Below are 18,432 nucleotides of genomic sequence, written 5' to 3' on the forward strand. Positions count from 1 at the left end.
ATGTACGGAACACCCTGTCTGGATGGCACGCAAAGAAAGCTTCTCACTGTACCTTGGTACCCGTGGTAATAATAAACCAATGACCACCATAGCCCCATCCACCAGCCCAGATTAGCAGTGGGCTGGGTGTGCAGGGGGAACAAGACCAAGCTCAAACAGTCCTGGACTGGGATTGCCCACCCAAGGCAGCTCCAGGCTTCACCTGGGCCTAGTCCGGACACAGGCCCCGATCACAACATTCCCACACCTGAGAAAGAGTTGAAGGGAAGAAAAAGACGCACAAAAGGCTGGAGGTACTTTCAAGGAGTGTTTTATTATCTCCGCTTACAATCTGTGGTTTAGAAGGACACTCCCCACCCACCCCTCCCCTCCTCGAAACCAGGCGAGGGATCAGCTCACGGGTCGAGAGTTTCAAATCACCTTGAGCCTGACTCTCAGAAATAAATACAAGTTGGAGGGGCTTGGGGCTGGTTGGAAGAGGATCTACATGTAGAAGCAAGAGGCCAACGGAATGAGATGGTTGTGTTTGGGGGTGGGGGGTGGAGGAGGGCGGGGAGGGGCGAGGATCGATGGGTGGTGCTGCTCACCACCTCGAGCTTGGGACCTCGAGGCTCGGAGGCAAAGGGGTGAGGGACTGAGGGAGAGCCCCCACTGCCATCTTCTCCCCTCACCCACCCGCCCCCCCCCTCAACGGGGAAGGAGGGCGATAAAGAAATACTCCTTGGCCACCAAGATGGCGAAGAGGGTGTCCCCATTGATGCCACTGTCATCCCCCTTTCCAGCCCACCGGAGAGAAGGGAGGTGGGACGTCCAGCACATCCTCTCCCCTTCCCTACACCACCTCCCTTCCCAATCCAACCGTGCATGCAATCAGTGATCCAAAACACGGGTGGTCTATTTCTTTCGAACGCCGCCCAGGCCATTCTCCCTGGGGGACGAGGTGTCGGGGGAAGACATTTCGAGACGCGCAGTGGGTGACGGTCTCCACAGTTGGGTTAGCGTAACAGAGGAGGGCAAAGCGGACGGACACGGCAGTGGGGGGAGGGGTGGGGGGTGGCAAAGTGGGGGATGGAGGAAGGTTTACAGGTCGCTCTCTCCGTAGAGCGCGCTGGAGAAGGAGATGTAGTCCAGTGCTCCCGGGACTGCGTCGGCGCCGGTGTAGATGGTCATCCGGCTGATGCAGTACTCAGCCTGTTCTGGGGGCAGCTCCCGTCGCAGTTCCTCCACCGTGATGTAGTTCTGTGGGGACACAATGGATCCCGTCAGAGTCACAGAGGTACCCGGCGGGAAATCAATCCCGAGTAACGGGAGACTCTTCATCATCCCAGTCTCACAGTCCGGGGGTCAGACAGAGTGAAGCTCCCTCCACACCGTCCCATCACACACTCCCGGGGTCAGACACAGAGTGAAGCTCCCTCCACACCGTCCCATCACACACTCCCGGGGTCAGACACAGAGTGAAGCTCCCTCCGCACCGTCCCATCACACACTCCCGGGGTCAGACACAGAGTGAAGCTCCCTCCGCACCGTCCCATCACACACTCCCAGTGTAAGGGTCAGACACAGAGTGAAGCTCCCTCTACACCGTCCCATCACACACTCCCAGTGTAAGGGTTAGACACAGAGTGAAGCTCCCTCCGCACCGTCCCATCACACACTCCCGGGGTCAGACACAGAGTGAAGCTCCCTCCGCACCGTCCCATCACACACTCCCGGGGTCAGACACACGGTGAAGCTCCCTCTGCACTGCCATTCACCGACCCATTCCCTTTTATCTCTTCTACCTTCTGGGAGAAGATACAGGAGCTTGAACGCCCGGACAACTGAACTTGGGAACAGCTTCTTCCTCCCTGCTGTCAGACTTCTGAACCAATCACCTTTCACATCCCCCTCCCAGTGGTGCTGCCACGTCCTGAACCCTTAATCCTACCCCTTCCGTTATTGTCACTTCAGCATTTCTTCTCGCACTACCTCAGTGTGCAGGGCCATACCTTGCACCATTCTGTTGTTTAGTACCTGTCGCTGCATTCACTGGTCTATTGATTGTTACCGTGTACACGGTTTACTCAGTGAGCTTCACGTGAGCGAGGATTTCATTCTACCCTGGTGTATCTGACTGCAAAATAATCTGAATCTGAATAAATTCTTCAGAATAGAGGCTTGGGTGGTTGTCTGAGCCCCGTGGAGTGATTTTGCAAGCTCTCTCGATGCAGACGGCAGAGTTCGAATCAGGGTGTTCCGGGAGTTTAAATTCAGTTCACGGAAAATGACGGCTCAAAATCTCCCTCAGTCGTGTTGGCGCTGAGGCTGCCAAACTGTCAGTGAAACCCAGCTGATTCTTTACTGACCTCCCAAGGGGGATGGAGTGGGATTTGCTGCCGTCGTCCACTCCGTCGTCCTTGTGTGAGACCGGACCCACAGCAGCTGGGGGGGGGTGGGCAATAAATCAGCCCCCATCCCACAATCGGATAAACCTCTGCACCCCCCACCCCCCCCCAATCTCACCCCTGGGTCCACAGCTGGCAGCCGGACAATCCCACTGGGAATGGGACCATTGTCCTCAGGATGGGGCTGGGGACACAGGAAGGGGACCCCTGGTCCTGGGATCTTCCCCACTTTGTCACATGCCCCTGGGGAGAGGTTTAACCTTTGACCGTGAAGGGTAGGGGGTGTCGGCGAGGTGGGTCACCGGTCAGCTGGAGCGGTGACTCTAACCTTGTCGGAAGCCAGGATTTTGAAGGAGGCCATGACTTGCTCAGCTGTGTCTGTCTCAGCGGTCTCACGGGTCATGAAGTCAATGAAGGCTTGGAAGGTCACCACACCGGTGTTGTTGGCGTCCACCAGGGTCATGATCCGCGCAAATTCCACCTCTCCCTGTTGGGCAGACAACAGGCAACGTTCAACACCAAACAGCACGGAATGCAGGGGACAGGGAGAGACGGGTCACCGTGGCAAACATGACTGCCTGCCAATGGTAAACATGGCCACCCCGCCAACAGTAAACATGGCTGCCATGCCTATGGTAAACATTGCCACCCTACCAATGGCAAACGTGGCTGCCATGCCCATTGCAAACATGGTCGCCCTACCAATGGAAAACATGACAGCCACACCATCAGTGAACGTAGCTGCCACGCTAACGGTAAACATGGCCACCCCGCCAACAGTAAACATGGCTGCCAGGCCATCAGTAAACAGGGCCACCCCGCCAACAGTAAACATGGCTGCCAGGCCATCGGTAAACAGGGCCACCCCGCCAACAGTAAACATGGCTGCCCTGCCCATTTTCTGTACCACACAGAGTTGGGGGGTGGTGTGGGCAGTGAGAGTCAGGCAGCATCTGAAGGGGAGAGAACCCAGGGCTACTGTTTCGGGTCAAAAACCCTTGGTCAGATCAGGAAAAGAGAGATAATAAGATTGTTTGAAGTTGCAGACAGAGGCAGGGTGGAGAGAACGGGGGGAATGTCTGTGATATGAGAGAGGTTCCGGGCAGGCACTACTTTGAGTCGACAGATAGAGAGGAGGGAATCCGAGAACGTGCTGGGACCATGGAGCAGTTGCTACAAATCTTAAACATACAGAATGTTGGAAGGACTCAAGCAGGTCAGGCAGCATCTGTGGAGATCAGCATTGACACAACAGGTGAAGGTTTTGCAGCAGGAGCGACCAATACAACCGGGTTATCTGCCACAGGCTGGTGGGCTTGTGGACGGGAGATACTTTGGGCAACCCTTCAGACACCTCAGCAGCCATGCGGGGTCCTAACAGGAGGTTGGAGCGCGGCCAACCCTGGGAGATTCCAACCGCGCCGTGCGACGTGTCGTCTGGAATGGAGAGCTGCAGGCAGGGACGTTCCCTGAGGAACTACCAGATCGTAGCCCATGGAGATGAGGCAGGCTCGGAAGTCATCAGGCTCCATCTTGCCGTTCCTCTTCTCTGCGGTGTGAGGAGAGAGAAAACGTCCATCAGTGACTGCCCGGGACAGGGGTCCGCGGGGACTGGCTCCCGGCTCCAGACCGCTGCAGATGTCCCGCGGGACACTCTGAACCCTCCCCTGTGCGTACCCTCACCCGACGCCCCAACCTACCCTCAAGTCCTGCCCCACCTCCTCTCTCACCCCTCACCTGACCTCACCGTCCTCCCCTCCCTGCTCAGGGCCCTTTCTCCCACGCCCCACCTCAACCCCCCTCTCCCTCATCCTGTCTCCTCACCCCTCCACTCCCTCTTCCCCCTCCCCTCATCACCCTCCCACCTCACTCCCCACTCCCTCTTCCCCCTCCCTCATCCTTAACCTCCCACCTCACTCCCCCCGCTCCCACTCCTTCTCTCAACCTCCCTCGGCCTCTCCCCCCTCCCCCTCTCTCCCCGTGGCCCCTCCTCCCTCTCCCCCCCATCCACACTCCCCCCTCTGCCCCCTCACCCTCCCTCCTCCCCCACCCCCGCGCCGCCTCACCCTGTCAAAGTGATTGAAGGAGGCTCGGAACTCGTTGAGCTGCTCCTGGCTGATGCCCTTGGCGTCCCGGGTCAGGATCTGGTTCTCCACCTCGTTGATGGTCCTGGCGATGGTGGTGAGCAGCTGCTCCCACCCCACACGGATGTGCTGGCGACACAGGGCAGAGGTCAGGGGTCAGACACAGGGTGAAGCTCCCTCCACACCTTCCCGTCACACACTCCCGGGGTCAGACACAGAGTGAAGCTCCCTCCGCACCGTCCCATCACACACTCCATGGGGAGTTAGGAACAACTTCTGCAAACCCAGTAGGGCGCTAATCAGGAATTTTCTGTCCCCAAAACTGATCGAACAGGAAACCAGTACACTCTCGAGGGCTGAACTGCCTCCGGGTTCTGGGGCACAGTGAAGGAGGTGGCTTTTCCTCCCTGGAGGAGCTATGGGTTAGTCAGGATCACTTCAATTTTAAGTCCAAGTTTATTGTCACAGATCTACCTACCCAGGGCATAAATACCATGAAAATTTGCAGCACAAACAGAAGTTGGCATAAACTTAACAATAAATTATCCATAATTTACATGACAAAATTAACTAAAATGGTGGGAGGCACGTCCCTCCCCACCATCGGGAGTATCTACAGGAGGAGCTGCCTCAAGAAGGCAACATCTATAATCAAAGATCCCCACCATCCCGGGCCGTGCCGTCTCCTCACAGCTCCCATCGGGCAGGAGGTACAGAAGCCTGAAGTCCCCACACCACCGGGTTCAGGAACAGCTACTTCCCTTCAACCATTCGGTTCTTGAACCAACCGGCACAACCCTAATCACCGCCTCAGTACAGCAACACTGGGACCACTTTGCACTACAACAGACTTTGCTTTTGTTCTAATTGTGTTCTTTCTTGCAAAAATTGGGTATAATTTCTGTTTAATTTATGTGTTTCTTGTGAATGTTGTGTACCTGATGCTCTGCGCCTGTGATGCTGCTGCAAGTAAGTTTTTCATTGCACCTGGGCGTACAGGGACTTGTGCATCTGACAATAAACTCAACTTTAAAGTGAACATAACAACGTTCGAGCAAGTTCAGAGAAGAAAGGAATGCAGTCCGGGGGCTCAGATCCCCATTGTGACTTTTGAACTCAAGAGGGAAGGGTATGTGATGTTGGGGGGAACTTACCTCCATTGTGTAGCTGGTGTGTTTGTTGTCGAAAACAAGGGCCTCTTGGATGAGCTGGTGATCTCCCTCCAGCTTATCGATGTTGGCCTTGTAGTTGATGATGTTCTGTTCGTACTGCTTCAGGTGGTTCATCTGATCCTCCAAGGAGCCCGTAATGTCTATGGAGATATGGCCAATCTCCTGCGGGACAGACAAAGTGAAACGGTCAGCCCTCAGTGGCCGGGATGTCACTCTCCTCGGCACTGACACTGCAGGGGTCCCTGGGCCCGACCACCTTCAGCCGCTTCGCCACTGACCTTCCTTCCGTCACAAGGCCGGACGTGAGGAAGTTTCACCGATCATCGCACGATGTTCAGCTCCTCAGCCGATGAAGCAGCCCGTGCCTGCGTACAGTGAGACCTGGACCACGTTCAGACATGGCCTGATCTGTGGTGAGTAACATTCACCACACACACGTGTCAGGCAATGACCACCCCCAACGGTGGAGTCTGACTACCTACCCTTGGCGTCCAATGACATTCCCATCGCCGGGTCCCCCACCGTCAACGTCCTGGGGATCACCACTGACCAGAAACTCAACTGGACCAGACACATAAACCCCGTGGCTACAGGGTCAGAGGCCGGGGATCCCACGGTGAGGGACTCACCTCCTGACACCCCAAGGCCTTTCCCCCATCTACAAGGCACAGGTCAGGAGTGTGACGGGACACTCCCCACTGGCCTGGGTGGGGTTAGTCCATGCACTCCACATCCGCCACATTACCTCTCCACCGTCTACAGGTCAGGAGTGTGACGGGACACTCCCCACTGGCCTGGGAGAGTGCGGCACCAATAACTCTCAGGAAGCTTGACACCGTCCAGGACAAAGCAGCCCGCTTGATCGGCACCCCACCCACCCACCCCAAACACTCCCTCCCTCCACCACCGGCGCACGGTGGCTACAGTGTGCACTGTCTACACAACACCCAGCGGTTACTACCCGGGCTACTCCGACAGCACCTCCCAAACCCACCACCTCTCCCCCCCACCCAAGGAGGACAGGGGCAGTGGGTACGGGGGATCACCACCACCCACAGGTTCCCCTCCACCGTCCCGACTTGGAAACATATCGCCGTTCCTTCACCGTCACTGGGTCTGAACCCTGGAACTCCCTCCCCAACAGCACCGTGGGAGCCCCTTCCCAGAAGGACGGTAGTGGTTCAAGGGGGCAGCTCACCCCCACTTTCTCACGGGGTAACCAGGGAGGGGCAATAAATGCTGATCCTTCTGCAGATCGCAAAAAGGATTTGAAGAATACACTCTCGGGACAGGGGCAACGAGGAGATCCGCCTCACCTCCATCTTGGTTTGAATCCAGGGACCGATGACGTTGGCCTGGGCAGCGAACTGTCGGCGCAGGCGTTCATTGGACTGTTGGCGCGCGAGCTCCTCCTGAAGGGTTTGGTCTCTGTGAGGGACCAGAGTCTTCACCTGTGGGCCCAGGGAGCGCAGTGAAAACCCGTCCGGTATCAGCCCCCAAACTCCCCCTGCTCTCCCCCCACAGCCCTGTATCAGCCCCCAAACCCCCCGCTCTCCCCCCACTGCCCTATGTCCCCAAACTCCCCCCGCTCCCTCCCCACTGCCCTGTATCAGCCCCCAAACTCCCCCTGCTCTCCCCCCACTGCCCTATGTCCCCAAACTCCCCCCGCTCCCTCCCCACTGCCCTGTATCAGCCCCCAAACTCCCCCTGCTCTCCCCTCACAGCCCTGTATCAGCTCCCAAACCCCCTGCTCTCCCCCCACTGCCCTATGTCCCCAAACTCCCCCCGCTCCCTCCCCACTGCCCTGTATCAGCCCCCAAACTCCCCCTGCTCTCCCCTCACAGCCCTGTATCAGCTCCCAAACCCCCTGCTCTCCCCCCACTGCCCTATGTCCCCAAACTCCCCCCGCTCCCTCCCCACTGCCCTGTATCAGCCCCCAAACCCCCTGCTCTCCCCCCACTGCCCTATGTCCCCAAACTCCCCCCGCTCCCTCCCCACTGCCCTGTATCAGCCCCCAAACTCCCCCTGCTCTCCCCTCACAGCCCTGTATCAGCTCCCAAACCCCCTGCTCTCCCCCCACTGCCCTATGTCCCCAAACTCCCCCGCTCCCTCCCCACTGCCCTGTATCAGCCCCCAAACCCCCCGCTCTCCCCCCACTGCACTATGTCCCCAAACTCCCCCCGCTCCCTCCCCACTGCCCTGTATCAGCCCCCAAACCCCCCGCTCTCCCCCCACTGCCCTATGTCCCCAAACTCCCCCCGCTCCCTCCCCACTGCCCTGTCCCCAAACTCCCCCCGCTCCCTCCCCACTGCCCTGTATCAGCCCCCAAACCCCCTGCTCTCCCCCAACTGCCCTATGTCCCCAAACTCCCCCCGCTCCCTCCCCACAGACCTTTATCAGCCCCCAAACTCCCCCGCTCCCTCCCCACTGCCCTGTATCAGTCCCCACACTAATCCCACTGCCCCGCTCCCTCCCCACAGCCCTGTGTGTCCACAGATTGATCCCACAGTCCTGTACTGATCCCACTCTAACCCCAGTGCCCGGCTCTGTCCATCCACTGATGTGGGATCTTTCCGTGCAGACTCACCTTGTCCCACTTGCCGGCCACCTCCTGGGAATTCAGGTTTGTGTAGGGGTTGATTCCGGAGAGTTTGATTCCGTAGGTCTGGGCAATCTTGCTGATCTCGTTCTGGATGCCGAGAATTGCCATTCGTTCCTTGTCTGCCTCGGGGAGCGTGGCCTTGAACTGCTCATGGGCTGTGATCAGACTCTGCAGGGGGAGAGGGAGAGGCTGTGTCAGCAGAGAGGCTGGAGAGAGGCCCTTCAGCCCATCATGGGCTGTGATCGGGCTCTGCAGAGGGAGAGGCTGTGTCAGCAGAGAGGCTGGAGAGAGGCCATTTAGCCCATCGTGGCCATGGGCAGGATGTCCACTGGTCCTTGGGCACTGGGCCATAGTGGTCATAGTCCAGCTATGCTCCACACTGTCCAGCTGTGCTCCAAAGGCCATGTCCAGCTGTGCCCCACAGTCACCGAGCGTCCAGCTGTGCCCCACAGACCGTGTCCAGCTGTGCTCCAGTCCGTCCAGCTGTGCTCCACAGTCACCGAGCGTCCAGCTGTGCCCCACAGTCACCGAGCGTCCAGTTGTGCCCCACAGACCGTCCAGCTGTGCTCCACAGTCACTGTCCAGCTGTGCCCCACAGTCACCGAGTGTCCAGCTGTGCTCCACAATCAGAAAAATGCCCAGATGTTCTCATCACAATCAGAAATGTGTCCAGATGTTGTGCCCACAATGAGAACACACCACACAATCTGGTCACCACTATCCAGATGTGGTCGCCACACAGTGAGAACACTTTAATGGTGTTGTCGCTGAACAGCTGCATCACGCGGAGCAGGGACCCCGTCCAGCTGTGGTGGGATCCGTGCACAGACGGAGGTGCCAGCAGCCCCCTCCCCGGTTACCTGGATCTCCTCGATGCTGTGCACGATGAACATGTCCTGAAGATCCTCCATGGCTCCGTCCATCCAGTTGTTGAAGGGAGCCGCACGCTTGGCGAATTCCAGGTACAGCTGGTCGATGGTCTCCAGGAGCTTCTCGTTCCGCTGGGGAGGGAGGGGAGAGAGAGGGTGAGCAGGGGCGTGACATGTCCTGGGCGGTGGGGGGCCGCGGGGTGGGGGCACCACCTACCTCCAGGGCATCCCTCCGTTTCTGGGTCAATGTGCCCAGGGTGTCCCACTGGTCACAGATCCCCTGGCAACGGCTGTTCACGGTGGCTGCATCGTGGTAGTCCAGCTCACTGCAAGACAGAGAGAGAGGGTGAGGTTGGGGGGAGGGAGAGGGGGAGAGAGGGAGGTCGAGGGTGGAGGGTGAGAGAGGGTGTGGGGTTGTGTAGGGAAGGGTGGGGTGGGGAGGGGGGAGGGAGATGTCAGTGGATTGGGGGAGGAGTGACTGTTCGTGTCGTGTGGGTGTATGTGGGGAGGGGGAGGGGGAGGAGTTGTGAGTGGGGGGGTGGGGAGGAGAGCGGGTGGGGTGCAGCGAGGGGGCAGGGTAGGGGCCTGTGGGGAGGGTGAGGGGAAGGGGTGAGGGGGTTGGGGGAGGAGGGGCTGTGGGTGGGGTGGGGGAGGGGGTAGGTGTGAGAGGGGAGGGGGAGGGGGTAGGCAGGGAGGGGAGGGTGCGGGTGGGGAGTGGTGTGGGGGAGGGGTGGGGGTGGGGGAGAGGGGACAGGGGAGGGGGGTGGGGAGGGGGTAGGTGGGTGGGAGTGGGGGAGGGTCTCTGCGTTCCCTACTTGAGCTCCTGTGCGATGGCGGCGATCTGCTCCACACGGTCCTGGTGCGCCGCCAGGTCGCTCTCGAACGCCTCGTGTTTGCGCGTCAGGGCGCGGATCTCCATCAGCGAGGCCGACTCGTAGTCCTTCCGGCTCAGCAGCTCCTCCTTCCCTGGGGAGGGGCGAGAGGAGGGGGGGGGGCGGGTTACCCAGCTTGGGGGAGGGGGGAAAGGGCAGAACACCCCTCCCCATCGGCTCACACACTCCCCCCCTGCACCCCCCACCCACTGACTGATCCCCCACCCACTGACCCTCCCTCCCACCCACTGACTGATCCCCCACCCACTGACCCTCCCTCCCACCCACTGACTGATCCCCCACCCACTGACCCTCCCTCCCACCCACTGACTGACCACCCCACCCACTGACTGATTCCCCCACCCACTGACCCGACCCCCCACCCACTGACTGACCACCCCACCCACTGACCCTCCCTCCCACCCACTGACTGATCCCCTACCCACTGACCGTCCCTCCCACCCACTGACCCGACCCCCCACCCACTGACCCTCCCTCCCACCCACTGACTGATCCCCCACCCACTGACCCGACCCCCCACCCACTGACCCTCCCACCCACCGACTGACCCTCCCTCCCACCCACTGACTGATCCGCCACCCACTGACCCTCCCTCCCACCCACTGACCCGACCCCCACCCACTGACCCTCCCTCCCACCCACTGACTGACCACCCCACCCACTGACTGATTCCCCCACCCACTGACTGACCCCCCACCCACTGACCCGACCCCCCACCCACTGACCCTCCCTCCCACCCACTGACTGATCCCCCACCCACTGACCCTCCCTCCCACCCACTGACTGATCCCCCACCCACTGACTCTCCTCCTACCCACTGACCATCCCCCCACCCACTGACTGACCCACCCACTGACCCTCCCCCACCCAATGACTGACCCCCCCACCCAATGACTGACCCCCCACCCAATGACCCTCCCCACCACCCAATGACTCTTCCCCCCCACAAAGACGCCCCCACCCAATGCCCCCACACAATGCTCTCTCCCCCTCCCCCCACCAACTCCTTCCCTATAATCAGTTGCCCTACCAACCCCCCTATCCCCTCTCCCCCTTGGTCCCCACTCCCTCCCCTCTCCCTGCGCCCTCACCTGCGGTCCACGCCTCGTGCAGCGCACACTTCTGCTTGAACTTCTCGGCCAGGTGGTCGAGCCTCTCCAGCCGCCGGATCTCGGTCAGCAGCCATTCCTCGTAGCCCTTCTCCACCTGTTCCAGCCCTTTCCAGGCGTTGGCGATGTCCTGAGGGGGGTGGGGGCAGGCGGGGTGCGGTTAGTCCCCTCACTGGCCCACGGGACCCACCAGGGACATTGTCGAGGGGGCGGGTCCGACCGGCGCACCTCCTCGGCTGAAGTCGAGGCACCAGCGGGCCCGGTGTTGTGGTTGGTGGGCAAGGCCTCTTCCCTCGGACAGCCCCCTGGCTTCATCCCGAACCTCCCACGGGAGTGGAGGCGGGCGGACCCCTCGACGTCGCCCCGGGTCACCAGAGAAGGCAGGGTGGAGGGAAGCGGTGACGCAGAGGGGCGCCGTTGCTGTGGAAAGGGCGGGAATGTCCCTCCGCCACCCCCCCCGAAAACAAGATGGTCGCCCTCATCAAGATCGCAGATGGCCAGCCAATGGCCGCTCTCTTGGGAGGCTGGAACCATTTCGTTGGGCTCGCTATTGCCTTGTTGCTCCCCGATCGAGGGAGCTCCATTGGGATGGATTTTTCCGGGATGTTTCGGCCTCCCTGCCCTACGGTCCCACCCCCCACTCCCCGCACTCCGTGTCGGGATACCTACAGACACCATCTTGCCCTCGGAGGGCATGAAGGCGGGACGGTTGCTGAGCCGGAGTTTGGTCTGCAGGGTGTTGAAGTTGATCTCCAGTTGGCACTTCTCCTGCACGCGCGGTGGCTTGTGAACACGCCGGTAGTCCCGGAAATCCTCCAGCTTCTGCTGCATGGCCCGCATCGTCTTCTCCGGGATCCGGTTCTCTAGCCACGGGATGGTGCGGCGGATCCACTCCAGGAGCTGGGCAGGAGCAGAAACAGGGAGTGAGAGAGGGAGTGTGAGGGACGGAGAGAGAGGGAGGGAGAGACAGGGAGCGTGAGGGAGTGAGGGAGGGAGTGTGAGGGACGAGAGAGAGGGAGGGAGAGACAGGGAGCGTGAGGGAGGGAGAAGGAGTGAGATAGGGAGGGAAGGAGTGTGAATGTCGGGTGGGTGTCAATCAGAAGGGTCCGTGTTGGGATGGGGCAGGGTTAGAACAATGAGCAGGGCAGAAGGACCTCTCCCTGTAAAGGCCGTGTGTGGTGGGAACGGGGCGGGGGTCTCACGGAGCGGGCGGGGGGGCTCTCACGGACAGCTCTTCACCGGGGACCTACCTCACTAGCCAACTTCTCGTACTCCTCCATCAGCTTCTCGTTCTCCTGGTTGACGGCCAGGACCTTGCAGATCCTATTGGCTGCAGTCTCAGCCTGCGGGTGGGCAGGGGGACAAATTGAGAGCGAGGATTAGCGACCGGACTCGGCAGTTGGGCCCCAGAAAAGTCCCGTCCACAGATCTCCGCCCAATCACACTGTCCCATCCATAACTCCATCCAGGCCTGGATAGAGTGGATGTGGAGAGGTGACCTCTCGGCCTCCTTCGCTCCAGGGAAAACATACCGGTCTATCCAGCCTCTCCTTACAATTCAAGCCCCCCAGTCCCAGAAACATCCTCGTGAATCTTTCCGGCACCCTTTCTGTCTTATTGACATCCTTCCTGTAGCTGGGGGACCAGAACAGCACCCAGTACTCCAATGGAAATATCTCACGCCTTTGGCCTGTTCTTAGAGGATCTCACTGCAACCCACCGGATACTGAAAGGCCAGGACAGAGCGGACGTGGAGAGTCTGGATCCGAGGGCACAGCCTCAGAATAAAGGGACTTCCCTTTAGAACTGAGATGAGGAGGAATTTCTTCAGCCAGAGGGCGGTGAATCTGTGGAATTCATTGCCACAGACGGCTGTGGAGGACAAGTCATTGGGTGTATTTAAGGCAGAAATTGGTAGGTTCTTGATTGGTAAGAGGGGGTTAAGGGTTATGGGACAATGAGGATGACAAAAAAAATTCAGCCATAGGAGCAGACTCGATGGGCTGAATGGCCTAATTCTGCTCCCTATTGGTCTTAACTCAGGCCCAACCCCGCAGTCCCATCCCAGCCCACCGAGGGTCGGCATGGGGAGGGGGCCGAGACGTGAGCTCGAGGCTCCTCTTGTCCTCAGGCAAATGTAGAAGATCCACGGTTGCTACGGGGAAGGAGCCCGGGGAATCTCCCCTCCACCCCACCCCACCCCACCCCGGAATCCGAGGGCCAAGATTCCCTCTCCTGCCTCCGAGGACTGCCCGGTGCCCCCTGGCGCTGACCTTACCTGCTTCCGCTCCGGCGAAGGCATGGTAGAAGCAGGACACGTACGTCATGATGGCCTTCTCGTCCGGTTTCGGGGTGTTCACGATGTCTGCGCAGAGGCAAGGGGGCGAGACAAACAGGTGGGTAATGGGTGGGAATCCCAGCGAGGCCTCCCCAAACCCCCAGCCCACCCATCGCCCCCTGGGGAAGGGAGCCTCAGTGCCAGGGAGGTCGTCACGCACGGGGGGGGGGGGGGGAGATGGAGGGTGCTCGAGGTAAAGAGATGAGGATGAAACTGAGACGGGGAGGGGGAGAGGGTGGGGGGGAGGGTGAGAGGGAGGGAGAATATTGGGGGGGGGGGAGAGAGGGAGGAGGGTGTGAGAGCAAGAGGAAAATGGCAAAAAGGAGAGAGAGAGAGAGAGAGAGAGCGCAGGATGGAAATGGGGGGCAGAAGGGAGGTGGGGTGGTGGAAGGGGGAGGGAGGAGGAGGGGGTGATGGGAGGGGGAGGGGTGGGGTAATGGAGGGGCAGGGGGATGGAGAGGGGAGGGGAGGGGATGGAGGGGGTGGGGGAAGGGGGGATGGGGGGGGGTGGTGAAGACCCACCTTCAGCGTCCAGCATCTTGGGGATATCCAGGTACTTCTCGGCCACCTCGAAGGCCTGGTTCAGGTTGCCGATGGGGTCGTCCTGTGGGGGAAGGGGGGGGGGAGGGGAGCCGATGACGGGAGAAGCAGATGATCCCCCCCCCGCCCCCCAACTCCCCACACGTCCCCCACCACCCTCACGGTGCCCCAGCGTCCGGTCCGTATTGACCCCCGCCCAAACCCCAACGACCCCCGGCGACCCCCACCCGATCCCTGCCCGACCCCCATGGCCCTGAACCGCCCCTCGGCTGGTATAACCACTGTCCAGTTCGACACTGACCAACCCCAGGGGTCAGGGATCAGAGTTCACCCCAGGATGTTGGAATTCTGGGACCGGATGGACCACTGGGAGCGCAGCGAAGACGACCCCCCCCCCCCCCGACCCTACCCAAACTCGGAGAACGTCCAGGGAGCCAATCGATGGGTCCCCGTCTGCAGAGGAAGAGTCCGTTCACCCACAACCCAACAACTCCCTACTCTCCCGCCCTGTCCCCCGCCACCCGCCACCCCCCACCCACCGAGACCCCGGCTCGCCCAGATTCGGCAGGTCACCAGGGAGGGGCTGGAGGAGGGGGGGGGGGGTGGGAGGGGCGGGGGGGGTGAGGGAGGGGCTGGAGGAGGGGGGTGGTATGTGGGAGGTGCTGGGGGTGAGGGAGGAGCTGGAGGAGGAGGGGTGGGGTGAGGGAAGGGCTGACCACCATGCCATCCTGGTGAAGGACACATTTGTGGGAGGATAGGGGGAAGGGAGGTGGGGGGAGGAGGGAGAAGGGGGAGGAGGGAGAAGGGGGGTGGGGAGAGGGGAGGGGGGGAGCAGAACCTTTCTCAGTTTGGAGTAGTCGATGAGGTCGGGTCGGTGCCGGTGGATCAGGGCGCACAGTGCGAGGCCATCTTTCCAACTGCAGTGAGAGGAGGGGAGGAAGAGGGCAAAAGTCAGGCAGAGGATCCCATCAAATGCCCCCACCTGGCCCACACCCAGGCTGGTCGTCGTCAGGCGTCATCTCCCTGCCCAACCCCACCCGCGCCAACCTCACCAAGCCCACCACTTGCCGACCCCATCCCTCCCCAACACCACCCCTCCCCAACCCTGCCAACCACCCCCTCCCCAACCTCGCCAACCACCCTCGCCAACCCCACCACTTGCCGACCCCGTCCCTCCCCAACACCTCCCCTCCCCAACCCCACCAACCACCTCCCTCCCCAACTTCGCCAACCCACCCCTCGCCAACCCCACCCCTCCCCAACCTCGCCAACCCCACCCCTCGCCAACCCCGCCAACCCCACCCCTCCCCAACCTCGCCAACCCCACCCCTCGCCAACCCCGCCAACCACCTCCCTCCCCAACCTCACCAACCCCACCCCTCCCCAACTCCACCCCTCCCCAACCTCGCCAACCCCACCCTCGCCAACCTCGCCACCCTCGCCAACCCCACCACTTGCCGACCCCATCCCTCCCCAACACCTCCCCTCCCCAACCCCACCAACCACCTCCCTCCCCAACCCCGCCAACCCCACCCTCCCCAACTCCACCCCTCCCCAACCTCACCAACCCCACCCCTCGCCAACCCCGCCAACCCCACCCCTCCCCAACCTCGCCAACCCCACCCCTCGCCAACCCTCCCGCTCCCCAACCCCACCCCTCGCCAACCCTACCGCTCCCCAACCCTACCAACCCCACCCTCCCCAACCCCGCCAACCCCACCCATCACCAACCCCACCCCTCGCCAACCTCCCCAGCTCACCCCTTCTTCACACCCTACACCCTCCTCCCTCACCACCAGCCCCTTCCCTCACCCACCCCTCCCTTCCTAACTTGCCTCCTCCCATCGTGAACCCAATCCTGCCCACTTCCCTCCCCACCGCCACCAACACCGCCCCGGCCAATGCCTCGCCCTCTCCCCTTGCCGAATCTGTCCCCCCCATCCCCTCCGTCCTCCACCTCCCGGCCCAGAGCCCCGAGCCCATCCCTCCCTCCCCACTGCTCTCCAGGCCGGGCGACCCCCTTCCCTCCGGAGCCGGGGACGGTTCCGGGTCCCACCTGATGTGGAAGTTCTGTACGTTGACGTTCCGGTACGGAGCAGTTTTACGCTGGCACCACAGCAGGAGGCCTTCCTTGGCCGAGGTTTCTGAAAGGCAAGGCCGCAGGTCAGGGGTCTCCGTGACCACTCCGCGCAGCCCCAGCCCATACCTTGGCCTCCTGTCCCGCGCGTGAAGAGTCCTCCTAAACCTCTCCAGCCGTCCCGTCCATGGATGGAGGTTCGAGTCCCACCTCTGGCCTTGAGGACTCACCCGAGGCCAGACCCTCCCACAGAAGGGCCGGCGCTTTGCCAGATGTGTTCCCCCTTTGGCAGACGTTCAATGAACCTCCATGGGCTCTGCATGCCATCATTACACCCAATCGACCCAGTGCCCCCCTCAATTGTATCTGAATATTGGTGCCCAAGTACGTCCATTCCCATCCCTTCCCCTCCGTCAAATCAGATACAACCCGTCTCCAACCTGGCCAATGGCAGGCCCCTGACTGCAGCCCGTCAACGGTCCTCCCGCTCGTCCAATCAGTGAAGGGTAACGCGCTCACCTTCCACAGAGATGTCCTGAATTGCGAAGCGGAGAATAATGGTCCAGATCATCCCAAGGGTCATCTTCAAGTTGCCGTCCACGATTTCTGCACAGGAAGAGGCAAGTTAAGGGGGGGAGAGGCAGGAGGAGGGAGGGGAAGGGGCAGAGGGGGCAAGAGTTTAAAGGAGCAGGGGGGCAAGAGTTTAAAGGGAAGGGGGCAGAATTAGGATAGTGGGCGGGGTCGGAGCAGGGGGTGGGGTCAGAGTGGGCAGGGGCGGGGTCAGAGAGGGCAGGGGGCAGGGTCGGAGAGGGAAATAGGGGCCTGGTGTGTGGGGGTTTGAGAAGGGCACGGGGCACGTGTGCCTGCGGTGTGTGCGCGCGCACATGCATGCATTGGACGCATGTGTGTATACACGTGTGTGTGTCCCGTGTACGCATGCATACAGCGTGTGGAACACTGGAGCTCGCATGAGAAGGGTGGGTAAGGGTGGGTGGGGAGGGAGGGGAGGGGGGGGGGGGGGGGGGGGGGGAGGGAGGGGAGGGAGGGGGGGGGAGGGAGGGAGGGAGGGGGAAGGGAGGGAGGGGAGGGAGGGAGGGAGGGGAGGGGGGAGGGGAGGGGGAGGGGAGGGGAGAGGGGAGGGGGGGGAGGGGAGGGAGGGGAGGGAGGGAGGGGAGAGGGAGGGAGGGGAGGGAGGGGAGAGGGAGGGAGGGGAGGGAGGGGAGAGGGGAGGGAGGGAGGGAGGGTAGAGGGGAGGGAGGGGAGGGAGGGGAGAGGGGAGGGAGGGGAGAGGGGGGAGGGGGGGGGAGGGGATGGTGCGGAGGGTGCGGAGGGTGGGGAGGGGTGGGGAGGGGTGAGGAGGGGGGAGGATAGGAGGGGAGAGGAGAGGAGGGGGTGGGGAGCGGCGGGAGGGAGGGAAGGGGTGGGGAGCGGTGGGTTACGAGGGGAGGGGTGGGGAGGGGAGCGGTGGGGTATGAGGGGAGGGGAGGGGTACAAGGGGAGGGGCTGAGTGGGGTGGGAGGTCCCACTAGCACCCACCCTCAGCTCCGATGGACACCAGTTTGACCCCTTGCTGGCGATGTAGTCCAGGGCCTTGTTGACGTTGGCGATCTTGTGGAAACGCATCTTGCCCTTGTCGGGTTTGGGGAGTCGCTCGCCTGGAACAGAGCACAGCGGGTCGGTGGGTGCACAGTGCCCCTCCCTCCCTAGCGCCCCTCCCTCCCTCACCGCGACCCCTCTCTCCCTTCCCAGCGCCTCTCGCTCCTTCCCGACTGTCCCTCCATCCCCTCCGTACCCCCCGCAACAGTGCCCCCCTCCCCCCCCACCACGACCCCTCCCTCCCTCCTCCCCCCCCGCCACCCTCTGAACGTCCAGCGAGGGTCTGGGAGGGTATCTGAGCTGGAGGGAGTGAGGGTGAGCCTGTCGACCACAAGGGAGGGTGTTTCAGTGTCGGCCACCACAGTCCCCCTCCGTGGACGCTGCCTGACCGCTGGGTATCTCCAGCCTGCTTTGGTCTTTACCTCGGATATCTGGTGCCTGCGGTGTTTTGCTTTCAGGGTCCGTTCCCTCACCTAGACCTGGGGTTGGGGTTGGGGGGTGGGGGGGGGGGGGGGGGGTGGGGGGAGATGGTGCAGGGTGCGGCCTCACCTGAGATGACTCCAGAAGCAGCATCAGTTTCAGTCCATTGCGAAAGTCCTCCTCGATGTTCTCGATCTGGGTCCCGGCTTTCCGAAGGTGGGAGTTACACCAGGCAGTGAATGTCTGAAACAGGCAACAGGTGCCTGGGGGTGAGCAGAGCTCCCACTGACTCCTCAAACCCTCTCCGCCCCTCCACCCCTCCCTCAAATCCCCCCGTCCCCCCTC

The 18,432-nt window shown here is 61.7% G+C and overlaps 1 protein-coding gene across 1 annotated transcript; it reads right to left on the bottom strand.

The window, feature by feature from the left end:
- actn3a (actinin alpha 3a) lies at window positions 1-17,738 on the bottom strand. The gene is made up of 19 exons (XM_052044923.1): window positions 17,608-17,738; window positions 16,591-16,677; window positions 16,051-16,138; window positions 14,833-14,911; window positions 13,977-14,058; window positions 13,400-13,481; window positions 12,367-12,463; window positions 11,786-12,016; window positions 11,099-11,246; window positions 9,930-10,080; window positions 9,332-9,440; window positions 9,106-9,246; window positions 8,231-8,413; window positions 6,960-7,094; window positions 5,626-5,805; window positions 4,454-4,600; window positions 3,869-3,934; window positions 2,716-2,874; window positions 1-1,239 (listed from the first exon to the last, which is right to left on the bottom strand). Exons 2-19 carry the CDS (start codon window positions 16,652-16,654, stop codon window positions 1,081-1,083), a joined length of 2,301 nt encoding a protein of 766 aa, XP_051900883.1. The 5' UTR covers window positions 16,655-16,677; window positions 17,608-17,738; the 3' UTR covers window positions 1-1,080.
- Between the last annotated feature and the right edge of the window lie 694 nt (window positions 17,739-18,432).

The sequence above is a fragment of the Pristis pectinata genome, chromosome 38, assembly GCF_009764475.1.
Source record: "Pristis pectinata isolate sPriPec2 chromosome 38, sPriPec2.1.pri, whole genome shotgun sequence".
In the NCBI taxonomy this organism is placed as follows: Eukaryota; Metazoa; Chordata; class Chondrichthyes; order Rhinopristiformes; family Pristidae; genus Pristis; species Pristis pectinata.

Excerpts from the sequence above, each read along its gene's own strand:
- actn3a (XM_052044923.1), bottom strand. The coding sequence starts at position 16,654 with ATGACCCTTGGGATGATCTGGACCATTATTCTCCGCTTCGCAATTCAG. Across the intron at positions 14,059-14,832 it reads ACTACTCCAAACTGAGAAAG|GACGACCCCATCGGCAACCT; the intron begins GTTCTGCTCCCC and ends CTTCCCCCACAG. Across the intron at positions 5,806-6,959 it reads GGATTCAAACCAAGATGGAG|GAGATTGGCCATATCTCCAT; the intron begins GTGAGGCGGATC and ends TCTGTCCCGCAG.